Below are 24,151 nucleotides of genomic sequence, written 5' to 3'. Positions count from 1 at the left end.
CCTGGGTTGGGAAGATTCCCTGGAGAAGGGAAAGTCTACCCACTCCAGAATTCAGTCCATGGGGTCACAAAGTGTCGGACACAACTGAGCGACTTTCACTTTCACTTCACCTTGTCTCCCATGCAACTTCCTAAATCATCTTGACCAAAAAAAAAAAAGAAAGAAAGAAAGAAAAGAAATAAACAAAGAAAAATTCTCAAAATGGCAATAACGTGATTTCTCCACTTACATATTCAACTAATTGTCAGCCAGTAAGATGTATTTAGAAATGTGACTCTTTTCAGAAGTCTCAATAAAAGGACGGGTGCACCTTTATTTTTCCCTTTCTCCCTCCTTTTGAAACTTGAACTTCCGATCTGAACAATGCGGTGGACTTGAGGATATCAGAGCATAAAGACAGAAACCTGTTGACAAGAAAAAGGCAGTGCATGCTCTGTACAATGTATCTCTGGGCTTCTTCACACAAGGAAGAAATAAAACACTGTCTTGTTTAAGCCACTTTTATTCATTTTTTTCTATAATATGCCTCATAAATTGGTTCTTACAGTGCCCACAGTGATTCTGTTGGCCAACCAGGTATGGGAAGCACTGATAGTCCCATCAACAAGCAAAATATCCAGAGTCAGAATATTTATAAACATGGAAATTAAAGCATTTGGCTTATGTACTTAAAAGAAAAATGGGAAATCACATCAGCATAAGTTATTATTTTTCTTGACATCCATCACAGTGTCAAAAATCCTAAACCAAAAATTACTCACTTCAAGAAGTGATCAATGGAAATTTTGTTGCACCAGCACAGAAAAAAAGAAAAAAAAAAAAAGGTTCATTTTAATCTCCATTGACTGACTGTTAATAGGTTTCTCCATTTTAACTGACATAAATTTTTTACAGCATGGCACGATGTTGTGAATAAAAATTTACCCCATGTTCCTTTAGAAACTGTTTTCTGGAAACCTTCCATGATCATCATTTGTACACTCTCTGCCTTCAATATACACTCCCAACCAAGATGTGTTAAACCCATCTTACCAGACTCTAGTAGATTACACACTTCAGTGCTCCAAGATACACTATCTCTATCGATACTTTCTGATTTAATTTCAAGATTTATTATCAGCCTAATATATATTTCAAACAACAAGACAGTTTAACTCATTTTTTTCAAAATTTAATAATGTTTCTTACTTGAAGAAATACTTCATTTTCCCAGTGTTCTTGCACTGGATGACTGTTTGTAATAGCTAATTCTAAATGAGAGTTTCCAGTTTGTGAGGCACTTTTCTAAGTGTTTTTAAGGTTGATCATCAAAACAATCCTACATGCCCTTACTAATATTATTGTCAGTTCAAAGGTGAGGAAACAAAGCTGTGAATGGTTGAATAACTCACCCAGAAAGTGACAGATTCTACATGTGTTTTGTCTTTAGACTCTATACTGTTAATCACTAATCTGTACTTCCTCCATGGGCACCAATAATATTAGTTTCATATTTCTTTCATATTTCACAACTCAAAGATTGCTGCATATTCATCATAAATAATAAAATGAATTTTGCCTTAGGACATATAACAATGTAAACAAGACATGAAATAAGTCAGACTTATAGAAAAACCTATCATCTATCTGTTAGCCACAGCATCTACCAAACTAGCTGGTTACCTGTTTGGGGGTTAAATGATGACAAAGAGGCAAGTCTCAGAAATATTGTTAAGGAAGCTCTGGAAGGAGCTGATGACAATGAATGAACACTGTGAAGAGAATGGAAAAATACGTCTATCTCCCTTGTCAACAATTTGTGATTATAAGGGCAAGGATAACCACAGAAAATAAAAGTTAGGATACAGAACTGGCTTAGGAAAAAGTGTTCAATTCATTTTGGCACATCACTTGAGTTTTGGTGTCATCTTACAAATGACATATAAGCTAAAAAAAAAAAAAAAAAATTGACAGTGAAATACAGCATGTTACCAGTGCCTTTCAATTGTTAAATTTGAATTAAGTCCAGACATCTTATCTGAAAAGCTGCTTCCTTAATTGTGAAGAAATCACAGATGCTCTGGTACCAAAAATATAGTTTACAACTTAGAAATGCCAAATAACACTACTCCCATTATAATAGAAATTATATGCTTAACACTTTCAGTTTATAAAAAAAATTTTACATGTATTATTAGATCATGTGTTCCAATGATCCACACTATAAAATCCACACTGTGAAATCCACACTGTAAAAAATGGTCTACTTATGTGCCTGTCTGCCCATAACGAATATAATGACTGGCTGTGAGTCATCTCAGTGTCTTCAAGACCTTGTGTAGATATAATATAAAGGAGGTTTACGATGAATTGAATTGCACCTCCTTAGAATGTTAGAGCTGTAAGGCTCCTCCATTTACAGATGCACCTAGGAAGGTGAAAGGACACCCCAAGTTAAAGTTGATCAAGATTAGGACCACGTCTCCTGATTCTATTACATTACCATATTCATATAGGAATATTATTACAAAGAAGCTACCAAATATTTTGAGTTATGCACTATTTTATGTTGCCTCTGACCCAGTCACTTCTGTCTGACTAGAAGCCATATAAAAAGGTAGAAATGGAGCAAGAATCAACCGTGTATAAATAATAAGACCAGACAGAGGCATACTAGGTCAGCAGTTCAGTGTTTCATAATTTTTGGATAAAACTAGATTCCTTTTGTTTCCACAGGAAAGATTACACGATCCCTATATTTAAATAATTCTTTAAGCATTAAAAGTTTTCCATTGCCACTGAAATAATAACTCATCTCAGGATGAGTAAATTATCACCATCACTTTCAATACAAAGCTTCTTACACTTCAGCTGTCATATTACAGATTCATACTGAAAATAAATTTTAAGCAGAGTTAGATTGCTGTGTAATGAGTAATAATTTTATCAAATTAGTAGCATTCAGCTTCTAGTGAGATTTATTATTTTATTCATAGAATATTTTGTAAAAAGAGCATACTAAACAGAACCATTTAACTTTTAAGACTTTTCTAAAATGGGGCATACCACTAGGAAACAATCAGCTATTGTTCTCTATTTCAATCTAAATACCTGTAATAACTTCCAGGTATTTGATAAAAGGCACTTCCCGTCACTGTATAGGTCCACATACATTCTACAAGCCTTCTTGGCATTTAAATTCATTCAAAGGTATAAACATTTTCCTCAAAAATGATGGATATTAACTTGTAATTAAGGTTATTATTTTGGCATAGAGAAGAATTTGACTTAATGGAAGACTGTGATAGAAATCAACAAGGTTGTTACATAATTAAATGACAGAATTGATTGTGAGCAACAGTCAAGCTATTTACACACTTGTTAAGATTTAAGGAACCAAGGTTAGATGATTAATACATCTCTTGTAGTATTTACTATGAAGTGAAATAAAAACTTAAAAGACTAGGAACAAGTTATTTACCACAGATAATGAGATCTCAGATTCCTTTGCCTTTTTTTTTTTTACACTGAACATAACAATTTTTATCAGGAAAGTAAAAATTTTCATTAAAATGAAATTGAACCCTCCTAGTAAATTATTCAGAGAAGGAAATGGCAGCCCACTCCAGTATTGTTGCCTGGAGAATCCTGTGGACAGAGGAGCCTAGTGGGCTGCCATCTATGGGGCTGCACAGAGTCGGACACGACGGAAGCGACTTAGCAGCAGCAGCAGCAGTAAATTATTTGATAACTTTTATATATATATATGTATATATATATATATATGGTGTTTCTCACGATTCATGAATCAGTTCTAAAGTAAAGCTTCTGCCATAACCAGAATCTTGAAATAGACAAAACATTCTAGTCTAGCAAATCAATACTTTACATGAACAAGGCTGTAGAAATTTCCTGTGGTTATTACATTAATTCTATTATTAACCTAGTAATATGTTTAGGACCAATAATAGCTTTTAAAAATTATTCCTTAGAAAACTTTCCTTGAAACTATCTTACAATTCATTGTTTTCTACCATCTAGCCCATTATTTGGTAGTTTCAACTCTATTAGAGGAACCCAGAGACTCAAATATTTAATGTTTTAAAATCTTAATTTAACCGTTAGGTAGCCTTTTAAAATATTGTACTTTTCTGAAACTGCTAGGCAAATAGCCAAAGAAAAAGTGAAAAGTGTCCCAAAATGTGACAGATGAATAGAAACTGGACTCATATTACTGGGTGAATTAAAAACAGAAACAGCTCAAAGTGCTGCCTCTAGAAAAGGAATGGAGAGAAGATGAGAGGACAGCTGAGAAGTCAGTGCTATGCTGGACTGCGCTCCAGTGGGTACTGGAGAGCCTACAATTAACATTTCTTTTTTCCCAACTTCATGTTTTTAGGGTTTAAAGTCTGCCACAGAGAATGTGCCTATGACCTAGTAATCAGCAAATGCTGCAAATCATGGCTTCCCTGCTCCCATCCCCCTCTCCTCACTCCCAGTCAGTTGTTTGCCAATCCGTCACTGGGAGGAACAGTAAAAAGAACCACTGACTTCAGTAAAAGCTTTTCTTTATTTTTTATCTTTATATTGTGCATTTGTTACACTAATAAAAAAATTAAATTTAAAGATGCCTTTATTAAAACAATGGGATAATTCAGAGCTTATTCCATAGGATTCACTGGGCAGCAAGGTAATCATAACATTTCAGCAACAATACCTTAATAATAATGGAAAGAACTCAAAGGTCCATTCTAATCCAAAGTAGTTCCCATGGGTATTAAAAGGCACTGGCGAGCTTGAGTAATAGCATGAGAATTTGCATAACTAGTCAATGTAATTTAATATCCCCAGAAAAGTTGACTCAAAGAATAAAGGTTATCAAACCCAAAGGTTATATTTTTAAACCAAAGGTTCTTATGGAGGCATATTATTTTAAAATTGAGAAATGAAATAATTACATAGATTCCTGATTTATTTCATTTTCAGATTAACTGAGAACTAGACAAATTGCCTTGTTTTGAACATTGTAGAGCAAATTATAATTACACAATATGGACCTCTAAGCATTTGCCATTATAGCATAATTAAATCAAAATTGTATTAGTACTAAAGACACAAAAGAGGCAATGGTTAGGCTAATATAAATTAATCACAGCTCGCACCCTTGTAATGCATTTTTTTTCTAATTCTCAAATATGAGGTGATCGTCTTCACAGTGGCATCATTACTGTTATAAAGTAGAACTGCAAAAGAATAATGTCCTTCAGTCAAGGGGTCCGGTGAATCAGTTTTATAACATATGTCTAAATATATAGAAACTAAAGAAAGAAAAAACATATATATCATATATATTTAGAATCCCAAAACCAATTCCAGTTTTCTTGTCCATTTTGCCGATTTTTCTTAATTTCTCCAACAAATAAGGACTGTGTCCTGTCCGAGGTCAAAGAAGCCCGGCAAAGGGCAAAACTGGTCAGTTGACACCATGTTGAGAAGTGATTGATGAAGCCTCATCAGCTCCCTCCACTGCAACCATCTGGTCTGTGGATTAGAAGCCATTCATACTTTGCTTCATTTACACATGTGAAGGACTCCTTGAAGAACTGAATATAAAACATCTTATTGAGAAATTTTGTGAATGCATACAGTGAGAAAAAATGAGGTAACATCTGAAGGACTTCTCACTCCTATACTACTTTGATTCCTCATTTTCATGTCATGTTTTTTAATGTCTAAATACAGAGCAATGTAAAACTGGCTCATCTTCATAGATTTTAGTTTCCAGTTCACCACTGCCTATAGTCACACCATTTAACCTTTCTATGCCTTTGGCCTCATCACTTCTGAAACTAATATATCTTTGAAAGGTTGGAAACATGGTTTTAAGTAAGGTGGGGGGGAAAAAGTGCTCTGAGTACACAGACCCACATTTAACCCTCTTACCACTAACTCTACCAGCTCCTGCAGTAACACCTGTCTTACACTTGACCTGGTTCAGCCAGGACAGTCCTCTATCTATCCCTAGAAACAGACACCTAACTCATTTTTTGGCCCTTGAATTATAAGAGATTGTAGCGAATGTGGGAAAAGATTATATCAGAGCTTACATGAATCTATTATCATTTATTCAATAAAATGAAAATAGCAGTGTGAAACTAAATCAAGCTGTATGAAAGTAGATTTATAATATGCATACTTTAATTCTAACACCATAATTCTGAACCATCATACCCAAGCACTTTTCACCTTCTATCTTGATTTATACTTATTTGTGAATTTGCTTCAAATTACATTCTGATGTCATAAGCTCATTTAGGAAAGACACATTAATCTTTTTAGCCAGCCCCCACATCTTATTAATACTTAATGTAGTGCTTAGGATATAGCAGATACTTAACAATTACTTATAAAACTGAATGAAGATACATACTTTGTTCATAACTTTAGCTTCAAAAAAATATATTTAATTTTCTGTGTAGATTTTAGAATTTATCTATTTGGTTCTTTGTCATATTTAATTATAACATACTTTTCCCTCATACAAGTACTGTACATGTCTGTAAGTCAAATGACTTCATGATAATCCAGCTTACAAATGCATTTGTTCTTAATTCATTTGTTCCAATCAATTATAGTGTGATGTAGACAGGAAAAGGATCATGATCTCCATTTTATGAACAGAAATTAGCTTAATTTGACAAAGCCATACAGTGGCAGGACCAGGACTTTAATAGCATGTTTAGGGCTCTTTAAAATATATTATGATATTTGACCTTAATTACTTCCTTAAGCTATGAATGTGAATTTATAAAGCTCTCCCCTGTTACATACTTTAGCTTATCCCTAGCCTTACTATCTCTATTTCCAAACTTTCACCCCTCCTTCTCTTCCTTCCTTCCACAAATATCCCTGCTTTTCTGCAATTCATATTAAAATCTGTATTCATTTGCTAGGGTAACTGAATGGCGTAAAACAACAGGCTCACAGTTCTGAGGCCTGTAAGTCTGACATTAAAGTGTCAACTGCCCTATTTCCTCTGAAACCTGTGTCTTGTGGAGGCTCTGGTGTTTGCAGGCAATCCTCTGCATTACTTGGCATGTAGATGATTCACTCCATCTCAGCCTCCGTACTCATAAGGCAATCTTTTCTCATGTATCTTCACATCATCTTTCCTCTGTATTCTACTCCTTATAACTCTATGTTCCTGTCAGCGTACCAACCCCTTGATTACCACACTGCCCTCTGCCCAAACTCAGTGAAAATCAAACTCAGGGAAAGAAAACATCGAGTTTTCTTTCCCTCCCCTCCATTCCATATTTTCAAAGGGATAAAAAACCCCTTAGAATAAAAACAATCATTGGTAGCCATTGATATTTTGATAGCTGATAATTGCACAGCTACTATGTGTTCAAAACTATTAAACATGTAGTGTCTACCTCAACCATACAACAATCTTATGGTATGTTACTATTACTGCCCCCATTCTTCAGTTATGTGTGCTCAGTCACTTCAGTCACGTCCAACTCTTTGAAACCCCATCGACTGTAGCCCACCAGGCTCCTCTGTCCATGGGATTCTCCAGGCAAGAATACTGGAGTGGGTTGCCACACCCTCCTCCAGGGAATCTTCCCGACCCAGGAATCGAACCATTTGATGTTTTCATCATTTTTTTTATTTAAAAATTTAATAAAAATTAAAAAACATTATTAACCTTAAAAGGGTATCATTTTATACACATTCAAACACTGGTAAAAGCCATATAAAACTGTACTAGTTTTCAAGTATTTCGAATCCTTACAATAGTTTACCTGCAGTTAGCATCCTTTCATGATAATGTGATCTTAAACTCGTATAAAAATATTTTAAAGTTTTGCTTACTACTATCTAGCTTGGGGATGAAGGGGTGATGGGCAGTAATTTTCATGAACCATCTAAGAATTTTCTATGAATGCTTTATCTCTTTCAAAAAACATAGAGGCTTAAGAATACCAATCTTCAGAGTTCGGGTTGCAAGTAAATTTTAGCTTTAAAAGGAAGCATGAATCAAAAGTTATTTTGGAACTTCCCTGGTGGTACAGTGGTTAAGACTCCATGCTTCCAATGCAGGGGGTGTGGGTTTGATTTCTGGTTGGGAAAATAAGATTCCACATGCTGGGATGCATAGTCAAAAGATTAAAAAATTAAAAAAAGAAAAGAAATGTTCTTTAAAAAGTTATTTTGGTTAACACACCTAGGACAAAAGAAAAATGTTTTGCTTTATTAAATTTGTCATTGTGACACAACTGTGTTGAGGCAAAAGTAGTTACACTAATTGCCCCTTTCATCTTCTTAAGTACTATGAGAAAAAGGGAAAAAGTGCAAACATGCATGTGCTTGTATACACACACACACACACACACATTATTCATTCTTTTAATGTAAAGACTTAAGGCGAAAGAATCCTTTGAGAATCTGGACTGCTAGAGTGATTTTGGTAGTTGGACTTCAATATAAGAGTTTCTATCCTTAGTCACAAACTGGGACATCTGCAGTTGGTATTATATTTATTCATTTGAGATGACAATCTGAGATTTATCCATTCAAAATAACAATTTGAGACTCCCCACCCCCTTATCTTGTTATCTCAGGGCAGCAAAAACAAGGAACCATGATTGGGCAATAAAGCCACAAACTAAAAATAAGCATCAGTCAGGACCGAGTCCAAATCAAACCATATTCACATCAAATGAAATGACCACCAAATGCCTAATGTCATTTCATAGCCTTGTATTGGTGGTATGAGGATGAGGAAAATGAATAATTGGTTCCAATTCCATTTTGTCCTTTCTGTCTTTGCACTCAATAATGAGCCCCTTTTCCATTTTAAATATACCTTTTAAAGTTGCTTAATTCAGTTGAATCATTGTAAGTTAGAAAGGTGTAACTGAAATGCACTATAAACCATTAAAGCCTCCCTCTCAAGAATATTTACAGTATTTTAAGAAAAAAAAATTTGTTGAAACATTATTTTTAATAACTATGCTAAAAACAAAATAAATGTCTGATAATAAAGTTTCAGCTCACTCAGTCCTGTCTGACTCTTTGCAACCCCATGCACTGCAGCACGCCAGGCTTCCCTGTTATCACCAACTCCCTAAGCTTACTCAAACTCATGTCCATTGAGTCGGTGATGCCATCCAAGCATCCCATTCTCTGTCGTTCCCTTCTCCTCCTGCCTTCAATCTTTCCCAGCATCAGAGTCTTTTCAAACGAGTCAGTTCTTCACATCAGGTGACCAAATATTGGAGCTGCAGCTTCAGCATCAGTCCTTTCAATGAATATTCAGGACTGATTTCCTTTAGGATTGACCGGTTGGATCTCCTTGAACCCCAAGGGACTCTCAAGAATCTTCTCTAACACCACAATTCAAAAGCATGAATGAAAAGATAATGAAGTTTATCTTCAATAAATTTTGTTATCTCCACTCCCAGAGAATCATGCTGCTATTTAAAAATATTTAAATAGTAAGAATGTAGGGAAATGCTTCTGACAGAATAAAAAGGCCAATATAAGATTGCATTCCTTCTCTTTTTTGTGTGGTATATATTATAGATTTTGGGTCTGAGGTTAATATTGAGTATGAGGTCTATACATAACTATATATGTATGTATATACATACATACATGTATGTGATTCTTAAGTTGCTTATTTAGTTTCAAACGCATTTTAGCAATCCTGCAGTTTTATTCCCCATTCCCTCACTACTATTGTTTTTGACATATTTTACATCTTTTTGTGTAGCCCTTAACTTCCTCTTGCAGATATAGATGATTTTACTACTTCCATCTCTTAACCTTCTTACTAGCTTTGTATGAGGTGGATTTACTACCTTTAGTGTGTATCTGCTTTTACCAATGAGCTTTTCCTTTTGTAATTTATATATGTTTCTAGTTCTGGCCTTTTCTTACTTGCTTAGAAAAGCCTCTTTAATATTTCTTGTAAAGCTAGTTTGGTGGTGCTGAACTCTTTTTCTTTTTGCTTGTCTATAAAAGCTTTTTATTTCTCCATCAAATCTGAATGAAAGCCTTGCAGGGTTGAGTATTCTTGGCTGTAGGTTTTCCCTTTCATCACTTTAAGTACACCATGTCTATAGAGTTTCTGCAGAAAAGTTAGTTGACAGCCTTATTGAAGCTCCATTCTATATAACTCATCACTCTTCCCTTGCTGCTTTTAATATTCTCGCTCTCTCTCTAATTTTTCCCATTTCAGTTACAATACATCTTGGTATTATCTTTTTGTGTTGATCCCGTTTGGGCCTCTCTATGACTCCTGGACCTGGATGTCTGTGTTCTTTCTCAGACTAGGAAAGTTTTCACCTATGATACCCTCAACCTTGTTCTCTTACTTTTCTCTCTTCTTCTGTGGCAACTATAATGCAAATGTTACTATGTTTTTATGAGATAGTTATTACTATGTTTTCCTAGAGATCTCTTAAGTTGTCCTCATTTTTTTCATTCTTTTTTTCTGTTCAGTGTCCGTAATTTCCACTACTCTGTCTTCTAGCTCACTGATCCATTCCTCTGTATCATTTCATTTACTGTTGATTCCTTCTAGTGTGTTTTTCCTTTCAACTACTGTATTCTGCATCTCTAGTTGGTTTCTCTTTATATTTTCTGTTTGTTATAAACCTCTAACTTCTGACTTTGTTCATCCATTCTTCTCCCACGTTCTTTGATCATCTTCACAATCATTACTTTAAACACTTTATCTGGTAGATTGCCTATCTCTTCTTTACTTAGTTTTCCGTCTGGGGGTTTACCTTAACCTGTTGGAACATGTTTCTTTGTCGCCTCATTGTGTCTGAATTGCTGTTTTTATTTCTCTTTATCTGGTAGGTTGGTTGCATTTCCTGACCTGAGAAATGCAGCCTTCTGTGGGAGATGCTCTATGCATCCCAGCAGTATAGTCCCCTCTGATCACTAGAGCTATATGCTTCAGTGGTGCACCTATGAAGGCTGCATGGGTACATCTGTTGCAGCAGGTTGAGTACAGTGGGTAGTTTGGTAGATGTGGCTGTTCCTTCATCCAGTTGGTTTCCAAGTCTTGCCTTGTACAGAAGCTGCAATCTACTGGTTAGCAGCACCAGGTCACAAGGCAGCTGGATGGAGAACCCCAGGAGGTCCCAGGACTTGTACTGGCTAACTCTTAGGCAAAGCTGGTTCTGCAGTGGGTTGGCATAGGGTTAAGATTCCTGGATCTAGAGTCTGTCTGCTGGTAGATAATGCCTGTTCCTGCCATGGCAGGCTGTGAGTTTCTGGATGTCCCAAACTTGGTGCTGATGAGTGAAGCTGGAAGTCAGGGCAACTGGCTGAGGAGTCCATGATATCTCAGAACTGATACTGGCCTGCTGGTGGGTCGGGCCAGGGTTGGTGGAGTCTGAGGCTGGTGCTGGACACTGGTAGGCTCCACGGGACACTGGGGCCAGGGTCCATGGGATCCCAGGGTTAGTGCCAGCTCACTGTTGGGCAGAGCCAGTTCCCAGGGTCTCTGGCTGCATGGCCCCAGGCTTGTGTTAACTCACTGCTGAGTCAGAACCTGTGGCGGCTGGCCAAGGTTTCTCAGAGTGGTGTCAGCCTGCTGATAGGTAAGGTGGACCCTGTCATGGCAGGCCACCAAGCTGTAACTGAACTGGAACTGGTGTCCACTCACTAGCAGATGGGGCTGAAACTCACTGGGTTCTGGGATTACTGCCTGCCCACTTGAGGGAAGACCTGGGTTCTGGAGTCTCTGGTTGAAGGGCCCTAGGGATACGAGTTCTAATGCCTGCTCCCTGGTGTGTGGGATCAAGTCCCAGGCCCACTGGTAGACAGGGCCATATGTAGCAGAGGCTGTGTGTTCAAGGGATCTTAAGGCAGCCTGCTCGCTGGTGGATGGGGCCGTGTGTGTGTGTGTGTGTGTGTGTGTGTGTGTGTGTACACACACTGGAATACTACTCAGTCAAAACAGAGAATGAAATTTTGTCATTTGCAACAAAATGGATGGACCTGGAGGGTATTATGCTTAGTGAAATAAGTCAGATGGAGAAAGACAAACACTACATGTTAATACTTATATGTGGAATCAAAAAATAAATTAAACAAATGAATGAAAATAACTAAAAGAAACATAATCACAGATACAGAGAACAAACTGGTGGTTACCAGCGGGGAGAAAAAAGGAAAAAAGGGCAAGATATGGGTAGTGGATTAAGATATACAAAGTACTATGTATAAATGAATAAGCTACAAGGTTATATTGTATAGCACAGGGAATATAGTTAATATTTTATAACTTGAAATGGAGTATAATATATAAAAATTTTGAATCATAATATTGTACACCTGAAACTAATACTGTAAATTAACTACACCTCAATAAATATATAAATATTGTATATGATTGAACTATTTAGGGGGAAAAAACCTCATGATAGAATAATACTAAATTACTATTAGCATGACTGTTTTATGTGGTGTGACTGTATGTTTGGGATCTTCTTTTCACCCTTTTTTGTATCTTTTAAATCTTCTATAATGATCACTAAAAATAATTTTAAAATTAAGTTAGAGAAATGAAAAAATGTTTTAATGAAAATTAACCTCTCAAAAAGAGTATTTTTCTGTGAAAGTTGTCATGATTTATTCCCAGGGATCTGTGAAGGGGAACTGAATAACTTTCTCTTTGAATTACTGAGGACATCAAACTTTTACACCAGCATTCCCCAAAATCTGTCATGGAAAAATATTTAGCAGAGAATCCCCAGAATTTTGAGGACACTGTGGTGCAGAGTCAGAGAAAAGTAACTTGTATTTCTGTGGGCCTGGGGACCCAACTATTTGTAATCTAGTTTCCACTGACAGTTATCGATCAAAAAGCACACTGGAGAAACTGATTCCTTTTTGGAATCTCTGTTCCTAATTTCTAGTTAAAGATAGCATCATCCTACAGATATACAAAAATATGAATTTATGAATTCCAGATCACCTTCACAGAACTCCAGCCATATATAGAAAAATCAGACTTCTTCTGCATGCTCAGGGGAGATTTAGACTTATTTATTTGATTAAAAAAGAAAAGGAAGCAGGCAAGCATGAAAAAAGTAAAAATCAGATGTATATCAAATCCACACAGCTGGTATAAATGGTACACTTAATCCTACATAGAGTGTAAAATACACTAGCTCTGACACCACCACCTTGCATTTCCTTAATATGATCACCCAGCAGGTCATGTTTCCAAACAATTTCACCAATCCCATATTTTATTACAAACCATCACTGAAAGACTGATCAATAACAAACTTGTTGAGGAAATCAGCAGACTCTTCCCAGAGGTTGAGTGACTTCCACAAGGTCAGACGCAAAGGATCTGACTTGTGGAGCAAAAATATGCCCAAACTCGGCCCCTATCCCAGGATGCTTATTTTCACTAACATATAGTAAATACACATTATCTTCTATTGTTTTGCTGAAGATCTTCACCTGGCCTTTAGTTAAATATACTAAAATTTTTAAAGCTTTAACATGCTACTATGGTCAATTTTTAATATCATTCAAAGGATTTCACAAGGACTGAAGAAGTGGATCTACTTACAGGAGTCAATCTTGAGTAGGTAAAAACAAGGTGAAAACTGGAGGCTGAGGCTTGGGGGGAGAAGTGAAAGTGGGAAGGGGCATGGGGTGGATCAGCAGAGAGTGGGAGGTAATAAAATATTGGGGGAGTGAGAAGTGCAGTCAGGCTCCATCCTTGAGCACCATCTGTATAAATCAGGCCTGGAGTTGACATGTAATTTTGTGTTGGTCCCCTGAGAAGTGGCCCTCAGGGCTTCATTATTGATGAAGAGATTTTTCTTCAAAGTGGCCTAGTCAGGATTGCCTCAAGGGGACATTCATAAGCACTCATAATATCAATTTCCAAGCACCTGGGAGGTAGGAACACAGATTGTCTCTTTAATTATTATGATAGAGGTAGAGGATAGTGAGAATGCTATTACACAACCAAGCTGAAATCCTCAAAGAAATGAAATTATTATAATGTAATGCAAAAAGTTTATGATCTGAGTCATCCTTTAGAAAGGACACACTTTACCTTTTCCTGGTGCAAAATAGGTTGATCTCCAATTCCCTCCTCCCTCGGACTTAAAACAGTTACAGAATGTATAATATTATATGTATATATAATATATATATAATATATATATATAGCATAGTATATAATACTGTAATATACAGTATATAATATATATTAAATATATAATGTAAATATATATTATAAAATACTATACAAATATAGTGTGTGGAAGGATGCTTAGAAGCCCAGAAAAAACTTTCTTTGAAGCTAATATGATGGCTTAAAGAAACTGTAAGTTTAGTCCAGTTAAACACAAGAGATATGGAGCTGGACACTTTTTCTTAAAATAATGATACATAAGGATTTCTTTTCACAGAAGAATAACAATAATCCTGTCTGAAAATCATTGAGAATGCCAAGAAGTAAATTTCCCAATGGTTTGACCTGATCTAGTCATAAAAACATGCAGAAAAACACCAACAATTCAATCCACATGTACAAATGCAGTGAAACAGCAAGGGTTAGGAGTAGGAGGACTCCTGCATTTGACTCTCTGCCCCAGTGTGTTAGATGTGGACAATCCTATATAGAAAAGGCCTTCACCACATGCTTCCTCTAAATCTTTTACAGCTTACACTATAGGGCTTGCTATTCAGTGGGTGCTAAAATGATTTTTAAACAGAAATCAAAAGCAAAATGAAGACAGTCCTTTTAATTTGACCTGAATTTCAAAAACTCCCCCATCTCACTGTTAATACTGACAAAAATAATTCAGGAATTTTCTCATAAGTCATGTCTGCAACTTTTTTTAATCTGTAATAAGCCCCTCTCATAATTCTTCTAACTTCATGAACTCTCTCTTTCCTCACATATTTTAACAGCTTTTGATACCACTAGTTAATTCTTGGAGTTGGGCAATATTCTAACCAAATGACATTTATATAACATATATGTATAACATACATTCAATCATAATATTTAAAATAACTACTACCATTCAAGAGGTATATATTTCAAGTGACAGATGCTGAGTTATTATATGTACATGACTCCAATTAATCCTTATATCTAGTACATGAAATAAGATTAAATCCAACTGACAAAGAAAGAAATGACAGTTTAGGAAACGACCACAATCATACAAACAAAAATATATATAATATTGGTGGCAGGATGTGAACACAGGCCTATTTTAACACAGTGTGTTTATTTTGTTTTTTAAACTAACCATGAAATGAAGCTTAATTTTTTGAAGTACAAATCAAAAATTTTATATAAATATAATGAGTTCCTAACATCAATATATAGATAAGTATGGTGAAGAGTCTGAAAGAAAAGTTATATGCTGAATTAAATACAGATGTTTCATATCTACTAGTATAACATTTTAATTAAAAGCAATGGAAGCAGTAATAATTATAAACCACAGGAAAGACATAATCCTATTAAGAGTTATCAGTAGTATAACTGGCTCCAGGATATCTGTGAACACCCACATTATTGATGTTTGAGGCCAAAAAACACCTTCTGTCTTAATATGGAGGATTAAGAGGAAATGAAGTTCAGAAGGCAAACATGTCACATTTGAAAATCAAAATCCTGATCATAGATAAATTCACAATCTTAGAATGCCTTATTAAGTATTTTTTAATTAAGGCAGGATATAAATGACACAGAATTTTCTTTACAGTTTTAAGGACTATTTATCACTGTGTCCATTTAGCTAAGAAGCAGAAAGGCAAATTGGCCAGTTCTCATTTTCAATCTCTTCAGCACACGGAGGCCTAGACTATATCAAATATCTTACGGCTTCTTTGTCACATTATTTCATGACAAGAAATATTTTTCAGTCTCATTGTCTTTAATTTTAGTATTTCTAATATTGTAACTTAACATTATGCTAATTTTTTGAATTCTCCCCACAAGTGACCACACCTGTTTATCCTATAGGAAGATCTATTTTTCAGCTGTTGTGTTGCCAGTTCATATACAACGTATGGTAAAATACTGTATTCAAATAGTTAAGGAAAGATATGATTGCTTAATGATCATCCAATTATCTCAGCATTTTGATTAAAGGTCTTCATAGTATTCTTATTAATTCCTCACTGCAAAGGTGGAGCTTTCCAAAACTGGATATTCCTTCTACAATGTAAGAAAGGAGGCTATTGAATTTTAGCACACTTTTACAATTAAGCCATCAGTCAACACTATCTGCTATGATTAAGATTAAGCAGATCCAATCTAAAAATCTCCCTAGTGATGGATTCATCATTAGTCATTAATCTCAGTTTTTAATTAAATCACTGAAAGCAAGTCATCTGAATTCATGTGTAGGAGGCAGAATTTAGAAGAAAAACTATAATGAAATGTATATATATATATGACCATTCTTAACTATAGAAATGTGTATAGTACCTTAAAGCTACAAGAGGCTTCCACTGAAATAACTCCAAATTTGGAGTAACTTTCCAAATACTGTAATCAGGCACGTTTCTACTGCCCTGCTAAATTCCTTAGAAAGGAGAAATACTTTAAAATTAAGTATTGTCCACAGGACAGCTTAAAGTAGGGAGAACAAGTATATTTTTAAAAATGCAAACTCACAAAACAAATTGAAAATGAAATTTTAGTTTTAATGCTTTAAAAGCCTTAGCAAGTCAAGATAGCATTCCCAGAGATTTGTGGCACCCAATCAATAAAAGCAAGGAAACAAAACTGGACTTAAAAAAAAATGTAGGTTTATATAAATAAATAATGCATACCTTCTGCAAAGCTGTGTCTGTATTTTCTTCTTGGGATCTACCTCCTCCCTCCCCAGGGGCAAAAGCAGTTATAATAAAGGGTATTCTTGCAATATCTTTTCTCACCTCTACCAACGAATTAGCCTTTTTGCAAAATTCTCCTAAAAATTTAATTTCTCCAAGTTGTTACCCTTATACTCCCGTTTCCCAAAGCCATCACTTTATTATCTTATTTTCTTAATTAATAAACACAAAATTCTCGACTGTCTTCTCAAATGAATAGAAGTTATAGGATCAGTTATTCAAAAACCATTTCTATTTAACTCTAAAAGTATTATGATTTTGTGGATATTGGACTGAAACCTTTTTTTTTTATTCACAGTAAATTTGAAATGAGTTTATAAACTACCAAAGAGTCATTAACTGATAATTCTAAGAAAAAATCTTGACTTGGGGTTGTGGAAACAGTAGAGTGGTATATAGCAATTCAGTTCAGTTATAAATACTTACCAGAATTATTAATATCCAAAGAGTTAATTAAAAGTTCACTGTACCTGCAAACATTTTTCTTCAGCTATACTTCTATAGTAAATTCTCAATTATCCATGTCAGTGGAGAGGAACAAAACACTGAACAAAAGTGAACTCTTCCAAAATCCTTCTTACTTGCTTTTAAAAGTACAGATAATGACATTACACCAGTTGTTGATTCAAACTAAGTGAATTATTGTGAAGGTATTGCTGAGGTGAGGGAAAGTGATCAATGTCTGATAGTCACCTTTTTTGAAACCTTCCCCAAAGAATTTGTATTCAAAAGTCATTCTTGATAAAATTCAGTTGTATCCTAAAAGTAAGCCCACAAAGCAAAATATCTTTTAAGTCTATAGCTACATTAATGAACTTTAAAATAACAATTATTTCATAGGCAGTGATTTTCCTTAGTGTTCAAAATTTTTAATTTTATCATATTTTGTTCTTTTCTGGAGAAGATGTGCTATGATATGTTTTCTTGTCTGATTATTCTCCTTACTTAGCAAATCATGCAAATGTGACACAGAGAAGTTAGGTATTTAAACAGTCACCTGTCTGAAAAGGCGTAGAAATAGACCTCAACCACAGGCAATTTGCACCAGATTCCAAAACAATGTGGTCCTGAACCACATTAACATATCTGGAAAAAAGTCTGATTTCTCATACATCTTCTATAACGACAATAATTTTTGAGCATATGAGCTAGGTTCTATTGCCAAGTACCTGTTATCTACTACTGCATCCTTGCTATGCCTATCTTCCTACCCAGGGATATTTTAGTTTTGGAGTCTGGTGACCTTCTGACTGTTTTTTATGCTCTCAGCCCTTCAAACCCAGATGTGATATTGGATTGAGGTTAGAAATATGGAGTGAGCACACAAAATAATTCTGTAAACCTCAATAACTTTTTGCCCCAGAAATAAAATATTTCTTGGCTGCTTCACTGCAACTTGAGGTTCTATAGGTAGCTTAAGGGGGAAATTAAATCACTGTTATAGAGGGTTGTTACTATCACCTTCTGTTCTTTTCTCATTTATCAATTGAACATGTACTCTGTTTTACACTGATAATTTTTTTTAAAGATGGTGTGCTTCATATATTTGAGACTAAGGCAATGGTCACAAGCAGATAAATTTCTAGACAATGGTTTTAATGAATTCATTCAAAAAAACCAAATCCAATGTATGCATTCAAATTTGATAGAAAACTAAAAATTATGAGCTTTCATAATTCATTCAAAAAAATGAACTTTGGTGAGTCAATAGGATCACTTGAGACATCTACACTTGAATGTATTCCTCTAGACTTAATGTATTTTTTCACACTGCATTATATTTTAATGATGAATTTCATGCTCTTTCATGGTACTCTAGCTCAGGAATCGTGGATATTACTTTGAGGGAAAAGAAAATAACTATGTGTGATGAAAGATGTTACTGATTAAAGTGTGTTGCATGTGTGAACTACACAAAAGCTGAAAAAGCTTAAATACCACTATTCTATATTACAAGTAATATCAGGCTGACTAAGGTTAGACTGAGGTGAGTAAATGTAAGGGTCTGACCTTCTTAAATAGTCTTAGTTGAAACAATTCGGGAAATTAAACTGGTCATTAATGTTTCAGTGGCATCTTTTCCTTAGTGTAATGTGGTTAAGAACTGATTTCATGGACAAATGCAAAACAGCTACCGATAAAGAAATTCAAACTCCAAAAGCCGCCAGCCCTCTGACATTCTTAATTCTGATGTCAGTACATCAGTACTACATGAATGTTGTCAGAAGGTTACTATTTGAGTTAGCTTAAAAAGGGGTGGGGGGACGGGGGTTGGTTAAGTCAAAGTAACAAGGACCAAAAAGGCCAACATAAATCAATCATCCTTTACCTTGTGCATGAATGAATATTGGGTTAAATATATCACACTGATCAATATGAAAAAGTAAACTATCCACAAGAGAAATCACAAGTAAAATTAAGTAGACATGTACACACAGCATGTGCGTGTGTGCTCAGTCATACTTTGGCTCTAATTACCACGATGGATTTTTCAAACGAAGTATGGAGTCTGGAGAAAACACTACTACCATCCCCCAAACAGAACACAAAGTTCCTACAATCAATGTTAGAGGCAACGCGGTGGCAAAAGCAGCTCTTTTGCAAACAGGTGGTTTTAAAGTTTTACTTAAGCCACTGACTGAAAGGACGGAGGAAAGAAAAATGTCATTTGTTAAGAAAACACAGGCATGCACAAAAAAGCCCCAAGCAAAACACAACAAAAAACTAAAAAGCAGTTTATTTTAGCTCAGAACTGTGAACACTGGATTAGTATGTCTAAAATCACTGCTTGTAATTATATTTCTCTCGTCGCATGCATAAAGGTCCTAGGGAGAAATCGAAGGAAATGGTCATGTTACTTCAGGTTACTACATGTTACTTCCTGTTTATTCACAGGGAAAAAGATGACATTTTTACAGGAACACGGTGCAAGAGAAAATAAAAAAAACTGTTGAGAAGAGGAATATACAGTTTATTTTGTATTTCTGAAGGCACTGTATTTTTCATGTTCTCAATATCCTATCTCGTTCTTCCCTATGTTACTTTCATAAGCAATACTAAGGCTAGCAGTGGCTGCTGTAGCTTACATATACATCTCCATTATTTCTATCCTCCACCTCTGCAAATATGCAGAATTCAGCGACTGGAAGTGGGGGTAACAGACAGGTATCCCGAAATGCTTACAGGGCAAAAGAGGAAGTGCGGGATAGGCTGCGAAATGAACGCCCTTATGAGAAAGTCCATCTCCCTCGAACTCTTCTAGTGCTTCAGTCACGGCCACCCAGAAACTTCGGACCCCGACTCCGAAGTAAACAGCCAGGTCCCAACGCGAAGGACACCCCTGCAGCCGCGGACTCCCACTCTTCTCCCCGCCAGCCCACACGGGGCGCCGGCTCCTCTGCTGCTCCTCCTCCTCCTCCGCAGAACTCGAGCGGAGGCAAAGTTTCCCGAGTCTCCCACTCTTTTCCCGGCCCGGCGGTGGCCGCAGCGCCCTTTCGGGCACCCACCAGCTGCGCTCCCCGCCCTCCCCTCGCCAGCCCGCGCGCAGTCGGTACCTCGATATCCGCCACGTCCTTGCTTAGCACAGGGGCCATGGCGATGCCCAGAGCCTGGGGTTTCCTTGCCACGAACCCTTCCGCGTCCTCAGGCTTCAGCCAGAGACGAAAGTGACAGCTTGCCCGAGCGCCCCTAGAAATAGAAAACGGAGGGCCAGAGGCGCGGAGGCGGGGCGGGCGCCAGGCGGTGACGCCCCCGGGGCGGGGCTGCGCGCGGGGCCCTGAGGCTCCTCTAGCCCCGCACAGCGGGCAGAGCGGCGGACTGGAGTCCTGCCCCGGCTCCCGCCTCCGCCCCTCCTCCTAGCTGCTTGTTTTCCTGCTACTCTTGGCAGGAAGGGAGGGAGAGAGCGCACTGGCCTCTCGTCTACAAACTGTTCGAGGCAGAGCTAGGTAGGTGGGGGCTAGATGTGACAGAGCCGCAAGATTAAAGGTAAAAACAATCGACGCCCTAAGTAACAAATTATTCATTTTCTTTCCTTCCACAGGAGCCCTGCGAGGTGCAGAAACACTGTCTTTTGGCAACTGCATCTTCAGAATTCCTCAGGGATAAGGTAGTAAATGTTCCTCCGTACATTCAACAAATAGGCGGAAACAGGAAAGGGCAAGAATTTTCTGAAAATGGACGGTCCCTGGGGGCGGGGGCAAGAGGGAGGCGAGGAGAAGAGGGGCCAGGAATAGAGGTGAGAAAAAATTTCTACAGTCAGAAGCAGCAAGCAGTTAAGTCCTGTAGGTGGTACAGAATCAAGGTTGTATATTTGCAGGACAATCCATTCTAATGGCCTTTAAAAAAATAATTCTAAAACGTGAAGCTCTTGTCAGGAGTTGTTCTTTATGTTTTGTTTTAGAGCTTGCTGGGGAGGGAGCTATTTCATTTGGAGATGGTCTCAATCCAGAAAATATTCTCCTCACCTCTGAGTATATCTATCTGTACTCCAGATGTCTCTCTCCGTTTTCCCTCCATCGTCCTCTCTTCTCCTGAAACTCATCTTGCTTACTTCTGTTAAGGATTTTATCACACTTCTTAGTTCTCTTGGCTAGACAGTGAGCATCTGGGTTCTAGTATTTCCTCTTCATCATTATTCTTTCATTAGTTCATCATTTCATTCAATAAATATTTATTGAACATTTTCATTACCAAACACTGTGTTAGGTTATCTGGCTATAGTCTTCAAGAAGAAACATCATTCTCATGGAAAGTTACTCAGAGTAAGGAAATGAGCAAACTAATAGGAGAGATGCCTGCCTGAAAGGTAAAAGAAGGATTAGGGCAGAATTAATGGGGTGTCAGAGAAGGCAATGGCACCCCACTCCAGTACTCTTGCCTGGAAAATCCTATGGACGGAGGAGCCTGGTAGGCTGCAGTCCATGGGGTCGCAAAGAGTCAGACACGACTGAGCGACTTCACTTTCACACATTGGAGAAGGAAATGGCAACCCACTCCAGTGTTCTTGCCTGGAGAATCCCAGGGACAGGGGAGCCTGGTGGGCTGCCGTCTGTGGGGTCGCAGAGTCGGACACGACTGAAGTGACTTAGCAGCAGCAGTGGGGTGTGAGTGCTCACTATCATGGGTGGGTGGGAAGACTTCTTTAAACAAACCATCAGATTACCTTCCAGAACCTGGAATTTACTAGGAGATGGATACATTTTTCTTAAATAGTGTATTAAGAGAAGGTAGAAAGTTACACAGAAACCTTGAAATCTTTCTTGACTCCCTTTTTCTCCCATATTTAATGAGCATCCCCAAGCTCTCAGAATTCAACCTCTTAAATACATCTTGGAACATTTCTTCATTTCTCCATCTTCACTGAACCCACCAAGAGCCAAGCTGATTGTATTGCAACTTCTATTCTTACTCCTTTTCACTGCAGATTAAACTTTAAAACAGAGAAGGCAATGGCACCCCACTCCAGTACTCTTGCTTGGGGAATCCCATGGATGGAGGAGTCTGGTAGGCTGCGGTCCATGGGGTCGCTAAGAGTCGGACACGACTGAGTGACTTCACTTTCACTTTTAACTTTCATGCATTGGAGAAGGAAATGGCAACCCACTCCAGTGTTCTTGCCTGGAGAATCCCAGGGACGGGGGAGCCTGGTGGGCTGACGTCTATGGGGTCACACAACTGAAGTGACTTAGCAGTAGCAGTAAGCTTTAAAAAGTATTAATTGGCTCATAAAACACACACACAGAATAAATCTTTCAGTGATTCCCACTGCATTCAGAAGAAAATACAAACTTCATTGTGACCTCTGAATAACCAGCACTTCCTCTCTTCTGCAGCTTCACCCTAGGGCTTCTCTTGCCAAGAGTCACTGTGTTCCAGTTACAAGGTAATATTACGTCTTGTCTTCTACCACTTTTCTCCCTTTGTACATATCCTCCATTCCACTGGCACTTTAGATCTCAAAGAAACTTTCCCTGACCCATGCCCACCACCAACAAAATTAGACCTACCCTGTCTCTGTTATCCTTTCACAGCACCCTATTTTTTCCTCCATAAGTAAGTAGGTATTAGTTGCCCAGTCGTGCCTGACTCTTTATGACCCCATAAAGTCCTGGTGGACTGCAGCCCACCAGGCTCTTCTGTCCATGAGATTTTCCAGGCAAGGATACTGGAGTGGGTTGCCATTTCCTTCTCCAGGGCATCTTCCCGACCCAGGGATCGAACCCAGGTCTCCTGCACTGCAGCAGATTCTTTACTGACTGAGCTACAAAGGAAGCCCCATAGCCCTGTCAGATTTTATTTGCCAATTTATTTGAGTGTTCAGTTCAGTTCAGTTGCTCAGTCGTGTCCGACTCTTTGCGACCACATGAATCGCAGCATGCCAGGCCTCCCTGTCCATCACCAACTCCCAGAGTTCACTCAGACTCACGGCCATCGAGTCAGTGATGCCATCCGGCCATCTCATCCTCTGTCGACCCCTTCTCCTCCTGCCCCCAATCCCTCCCAGCATCAGAGTCTTTTCCAATGAGTCAGCTCTTCACATGAGGTGGCCAAAGTACTGGAGTTTAAGCTTTAGCATTATTCCTTCCAAAGAAATCCCAGGGCTGATCTCCTTCAGAACGGACTGGTTGGATCTCCTTGCAGTCCAAGGGACTCTCAAGAGTCTTCTCCAACACTACAGTTCAAAAGCATCAGTTCTTCAGCGCTCAGCCTTCTTCACAGTCCAACTCTCACATCCATACATGACCACTGGAAAAACCATAGCCTTGACTAGATGGACGTTAGTTGGCAAAGTAATGTCTCTGCTTTTGAATATGCTATCTAGGTTGGTCATAACTTTTCTTCCAAGGAGTAAGTGTCATTTAATTTCATGGCAGCAATAACCATCTGCAGTGATTTTGGAGCCCAAAACGTAAAGTCTGACACTGTTTCAGCTGTTTCCCCATCTATTTCCCATGAAATGATGGGACCAGATGCCATGATCTTCGTTTTCTGAATGTTGAGCTTTAAGCCAACTTTTTCACTCTCCACTTTCACTTTCATCAAAAGACTTTTTAGTTCCTCTTCACTTTCTGCCATAAGGGTGGTGTGATTTGTGTAATATATGTCACATCTATTTATGAATGTAAGCACCAGGAAGCGAGGGTCCATATTTGGCTTGGTCGCTTACTGAATATTCAGTTTCTAGGCAAGGACTGAAACATATGAGAGAAATACTGAGTGACTGAATGACCTCAGTAGATCCTGAAGGAGATTTACA

The 24,151-nt window shown here is 37.6% G+C and overlaps 1 protein-coding gene across 3 annotated transcripts in view; it reads right to left on the bottom strand.

Annotated features, from left to right (window-relative positions):
• The window catches only part of DPYD (dihydropyrimidine dehydrogenase), a 922,445-nt gene extending 901,882 nt beyond the window's left edge, over positions 1-20,563 (bottom strand). For all 3 annotated transcript variants that reach the window (NM_174041.2, XM_059881513.1, XM_059881517.1), the window contains 1 exon segment: positions 20,451-20,563. In NM_174041.2, the coding sequence (NP_776466.1) occupies positions 20,451-20,489 (39 nt within the window). In that variant the 5' untranslated portion in view covers positions 20,490-20,563.
• Positions 20,564-24,151: the final 3,588 nt, after the last annotated feature.

This window comes from Bos taurus, chromosome 3 (genome assembly GCF_002263795.3).
Source record: "Bos taurus isolate L1 Dominette 01449 registration number 42190680 breed Hereford chromosome 3, ARS-UCD2.0, whole genome shotgun sequence".
NCBI lineage: Eukaryota > Metazoa > Chordata > Mammalia > Artiodactyla > Bovidae > Bos > Bos taurus.
The sequence above is the reverse complement of the archived record's forward strand: the minus strand, read 5'-3'. Positions and strand labels throughout refer to the sequence as shown.